Source organism: Mesitornis unicolor, unplaced genomic scaffold, assembly GCF_000695765.1.
Source record: "Mesitornis unicolor isolate BGI_N332 unplaced genomic scaffold, ASM69576v1 scaffold8549, whole genome shotgun sequence".
Taxonomy (NCBI): Eukaryota; Metazoa; Chordata; class Aves; order Mesitornithiformes; family Mesitornithidae; genus Mesitornis; species Mesitornis unicolor.
This window is the reverse complement of record NW_010205179.1, coordinates 18,332-23,547: the sequence shown is the minus strand read 5'-3', so window position 1 is coordinate 23,547 and position 5,216 is coordinate 18,332. Positions and strand designations below refer to the sequence as shown.

Below are 5,216 nucleotides of genomic sequence, written 5' to 3'. Positions count from 1 at the left end.
GTTGGACTGGATGAGTTTTCGAGGTCCCTTCTAACTCTTTAACATTCTGTGATTCTATGAACATGTCTATGTGTTATCCCTTTTATAATCTGATGCTGGGTACTGTACTTCCTTGCTGTTACAGAGGGGATCCAGAGTACTATGACGAGGTAATACAGTATAGCAAGGCAAAGATTTCTAAGTTGGATATGAAGGATGTTGCACTTGTACAGATTGCTAGTCAGTGAGTTCTAGGTTCTCAGCAGCAGTACTATGAATTATTTACTGGAGTGGAAGTAGCAATTTCAATCCTGCAATTTTATTTTCATAGTGATGGTGTCTGGGATCCAGAGAAGTGGCATGCATCTTTATATCCAAGCTCAGGAAGAACTTCACCAGTAGAAAGCTTTAAAAAAGATTTGGATTCAGATCGGACTTCTCTTATGCGTAGGATAGTCGGTAAGCGTGTTCTTATAGCACAAGACTCAAAACTCAACACAGGCTGTTGGCAAAGCCTTTTCTTTGAGATGACACAAATGAGACTAAAAGTCTCTCTGAAAACTGACTCCTTAGAATAAGTGTCAAGGAGCTGTTGGTTCCTCCAACTATAGTCCAGTTTCTGGTAACTTATTTAAGATCAAACTTAAGTAGCAGTCAGTTATGCTGCTATTTTTGCTATATAATAGTAAGTACATATTTAATAATGGGGGTGCAGGGCACAGTTTCCCTGTGATTCAAGACTGAGTACTTTCAAGTTCTGTAGTGGGAAATTAGGTGCTTCCTAGGAGACTCCAGTGATTCTTCAGTATCAAACTGTAAATTACTTTTTTTTTCTCTGCAGTTCCTGTGGCCTGAGGTAGATTAGCCTCGCAAAAATAAACCACGAGTGTTTTCCTTCAAAAAGCTCTGGATAGCAAGAAGGCCATGGAACAGAAGGCTATTAAATAGATAACTAGCTTGAATTTACTAATACATTAAATTCACTGCTTTTTCTGTGGTCTTTGTCCTCTAGATCCAAGAGAGCGAGTGAAAGAAGATGACCTGGATGTAGTCTTAAGTCCACAACGACGAAGCTTTGGAGGCGGCTGTCATGTGACTGCAGCTATCAGCTCACGTCGAGCCGGGAGCCCGTTAGAAAAGGAGAATGATGGTGTCCGTGTTATTGGTGGCCGTAGGATTGGCAGTGGAAGAATTATCTCTTCTCGTAACTTTGATAAAGACCACCGGGGTGGTGAAAAAGACATACGTGATTCTAGAGATGCAAGAGACCGAGATCGTGAAAGGGACTACAAAGATAAACGCTTCAGGGTTCGTCCTTTCTTTTTCTGATTGCGTAATTAGAGTTCTTGGACACTTTGCACTGAAAGCAGCAGGGGCTGGTTAACTGCATACAGCAGCTACGTGTTGCACACAGGGCATTTCGTAAAAGCACCTTTATGGTGAAAAGAGCAAGCACTCAGTGCTTCAAAAACTCAGGTTTTCAATCCTTCAGACAGCTCAACTGGGAGGCATCTCATACTGTGTATTTTACAAAACCTTGCCTGTGGTAGAGTTAATAGGAAGTTATTCAAAAGTTCATTTGTAGTTCTTTACCTAGCAGTTGTCAAAGAACATTGTCTTTAACCTCAACAGATGGAAGCTTTCCATGCTTTCTGACATTTTTAATGTTTTGTTTGTTTTTTTCTTGAAGGAGGAACCACTAGCCTATTTCTCAGGATACAAAACTGAGTTTATACAGGCACTTGGAGACTAATAGCCCTCAGTGTAATGAAGCGGAAATTCAGCTGTGAAATTTAAATTTTGAAAAGTTTACTGAGTGTGCAAACAAATCTTAGAGAGAGAGGAGAGAGAGAGAGAGAGAGAGAGAGAGACAAACCCCAGACAACCCAGAAGTGGTGTGAAAAGGTTGTAATTTGCTTTGGAGGTCAGGGAGGAATCTTATTGAAACAACATTTTATGGTTAATGTTTTTAATATCCCACTTCAGAGGGAATTTGGTGACAGCAAACGTGTCTTTGGGGAGCGAAGAAGGAATGACTCTTACACTGAAGAGGAACCTGAGTGGTTCTCTGCTGGTCCTACAAGTCAGTCTGAAACCATCGAACTCACAGGCTTTGATGACAAAATTTTGGAGGAAGATCACAAAGGGAGAAAACGTACGAGACGACGCACAGCCTCACTCAAAGAAGGTAGTGGCAAATTTGACAGAAGCTTTGCTTGTCTGCTCATATGGCATATTGCTGGATATAGAGGTGATGCTTACAGATCCAGGCAAGTGTAAAGAATAATGCAGTGTACCAACCTTTATCTTAAACTTGCATAGCTTTGGTCATCCTGAAGCAGAAGATATAAGGCCCATGATTGAGCTTTCAGAGTGAAAATACCTTCAAGTGAAAATACTATTTTTTCCAAAAGCAAGGCAGAACAGGGAGGCTGGAAAAAACTTTTATGGATGCTGAATGGTATCAGGAGTTTCTGGGCTGTTAAAAGCATCTTGTCCGTTTCTATATTCTACTGCACACTAAAGGCTCAGTTTAAGCTAATGCTCTGAGGTACTGGAAATATTTTTTCTTTATAGTAATGCTAACATTAGGACCACCGAGTTGGAATTTGGAGACTATCTACATTTGTCTGCAGTCATGGGACTTCAAGTCTACAATTATTATTATCACTGCAAAAGCTGTAGTACAAGCTTCTCTGAGGCAAGAGAGAAGATGATTTCTTAGCACTAGAAATTCTGCAGGTGGATAATGTAAGCCTGAAGAACTCAGGCTTAGTTGTATTCACTTAAAAGGTAGTACAATTTCTAACTCCTAGGCAAATGCATTGACCTAGGCTCTGTTCCTGCAGGAAGCAAGTCAAGTTCAGTGACTCAGCAATCACTTGTTTTTCTTTTTAAGGGATAGAATGCAATGGTGGAGTGGCAGAAGAGGATGAAGTGCAAACTGTCCTTGCCAATGAAACTCCGGCAGATCAAGAAGTTCCTAGGGAAGCTGTTCTACAAGAACCAGCTCCAGGAGAGTTTGACTTTAATGAGTTCTTTAACTTGGATAAAAGTGTACCTGGCCTGGCTTCGGTAAGGTTTGGTTTGGTTTGTTTTGTTTTAAATTGGCTGTATTCATAAGTTGTGGTGGTTTTTTTTGCTGCAGCTGCATTCACTGAAAGCTGAAACTTGTGCTTTGTGAAAGTTGCTTCATGCAGTGTGTAAATCTAAAATGAATTTGCAGAGATTAAGCTTTGTAGTGTTAGGATGTGACTTCTAAAGTGTCATCCTTGGGACTGGCTCCATCTCCAAAGAGTATGAGGCAAACTAGCTGATGATTTTTCTTTTGATCACTACTTGAAGACTCAAAATCAGCATCTTGAATGGATCTTCTTTGGAAGTGTTACAGATATGTTCAGAGAAGATTCACTGTGCAAATTTAGTATAGCTGAAAACAACCTTTTGTCTGGGGATCTTAGCAAATGGATGTTTTGTGCAAGCTTCCTGGGAGGCAATAAGCCTGGAGGCACCTGATGAATATTGTTCTCGAGATATAGTTGCATAGTTATCAGTACCAGTGGTGCGGCTAGAAGGATGTATGGTTCAGAGGGTTTGAATCTTTATTACTTAAACTTCAGTGGTTAATTCACTGTTTAGAACTATTACTACTGAGTTGGAAAAACAAACATAGCCTATAGATTCACTCAAAAGCATGTTCAAACAATGTTATTGATGTGACCAGTAGATAACCCTGTGTATCCTAACTCGTATGTGGAGTGCTACTGATGCCTAGGAGCTAGTAACAAGCCTGTGAAGATGACTGACACTTGCACCACAGGTTTCTTCCAATAGTGAATTTTGACTTCCAGCCATGATTTGCTGGGGATTCTGGTACTTCTGTTGGTAGTGTGCAGTTCTTGAACCTCTGCTCTCTAGAGGTAGTAGTGGGTGGCTGATGTTCGCTGTTAGTCTGAAAGGTGTAACTGATTTGTATCTTGGGAAATACATAGTGAAGAGTTTGTTCTCCCTACAAAAGATCTAAATGATGTTTCTTTAGACTTGCAGATATGCTGAAAATCTGATTATCAAGATTATGACTCCTTTCAAAAGCAGGAAATTTTTAAGTCAAAATACCTGTTGATGAAACTTTAATGGGCATGTTTCCTGACATAAGTGTCTTAATTCTACTGATGTGTTACATTTAAACAATCAAAACCAAATGGATCAATACTCTCTTGTGTTTGCTATTGTAAATAGGGTTGAGTGCCCCTTCTTTCAGAGAAGACAGCTCCTGTGGCAGAAAGAAGCTGTTCTTCCTCTTGTCAAAAAGTAAATGAGCTGCAGGGTGAAACTGCATCTGTGCCTGTTAGCACCCAGTTAAAGGCCTGCTCATCTTGCAGTATATGAAAAGCCTTAGTTTGAGTTAAAATCTATAATTGCAAGTATTTAAAAACCAGTGTATGATTAGCAAAGAAGCAAACAGTTGCTGTAAACTGTAGTGACTCTGACAGACTTACTCTATGAAGTTACCACTCGCTGCTTGGTGACTGCAGCCCTGCTTGGAGGGGAGAGGGTGGTAGCTGCCAGTATTTTGCTGGTGATGCAGACTCTGTTGACTTGAAGAATGCAGCCCTCTGATTTCCGGAATGGTTCAACTCGTGAAGTGCAAGAAAGTAGCCCTTAGCTCCTGGCCTTCTCCCCCAGCCCTTGTGGGATGCTTGCAAGTTGGAGTAGTCCTTGCACTTCATTCCAGGCAGTGTCCCTGACCAGTGCTGGAGCTGAACTGAATCAGAAAATCCAACAGATCAGAGTATTTCTCCTGTACAGTGACAGGGACCAGCCTTGAGCAATCTGTCAGAATTGCTGGTTGTTGTTATGACTTGTTTTATTTTTTGTGCAAAACGCATCTATTTTTTTTTTCACATCCACTTTAAAATGGTGTAGTTAATGGTCTTTGGATGCTCTGATTATGCTGTTTCAGTTACAGTTTTACTCTGAACAAATTATTTGGTATAAATAGAAAATATGTATGGTTATGCTAACTGACTACGTAAGTGCTGCTGTATTGGAAGGAAAAAAGGCAGTTCAAAGCTTCTGAATTCTGGGTGCAGCATCTAGTTGTCTGTAGCAGAGCAACCGTGGTTGCACAGTAAAGCTTCCCAAAGATGTTGCTGATCTTGCTTCTGTTAAGATTATTTTGTTGTTGTTGTTCTTCCTATAATCTAGATGATAGAAGACGTGCTGGGGGAAGGCTC

At 40.5% G+C, this 5,216-nt stretch overlaps 1 protein-coding gene across 1 annotated transcript in view; it reads left to right on the top strand.

The window, feature by feature from the left end:
• Positions 1–124: 124 nt before the first annotated feature.
• The window catches only part of EIF4ENIF1 (eukaryotic translation initiation factor 4E nuclear import factor 1), a gene marked incomplete at its 5' end in the record, with an annotated part of 15,975 nt that continues 10,883 nt past the window's right edge, over positions 125–5,216 (top strand). Inside the window, 6 exons of the mRNA XM_010191312.1 lie at positions 125–223; positions 311–438; positions 992–1,287; positions 1,966–2,167; positions 2,879–3,054; positions 5,188–5,216. The exon at positions 5,188–5,216 is cut by the window's right edge and continues 98 nt beyond it. Of these exons, the coding sequence (XP_010189614.1) occupies positions 125–223; positions 311–438; positions 992–1,287; positions 1,966–2,167; positions 2,879–3,054; positions 5,188–5,216 (930 nt within the window). The remainder of the gene's footprint in view (positions 224–310; positions 439–991; positions 1,288–1,965; positions 2,168–2,878; positions 3,055–5,187) is intronic.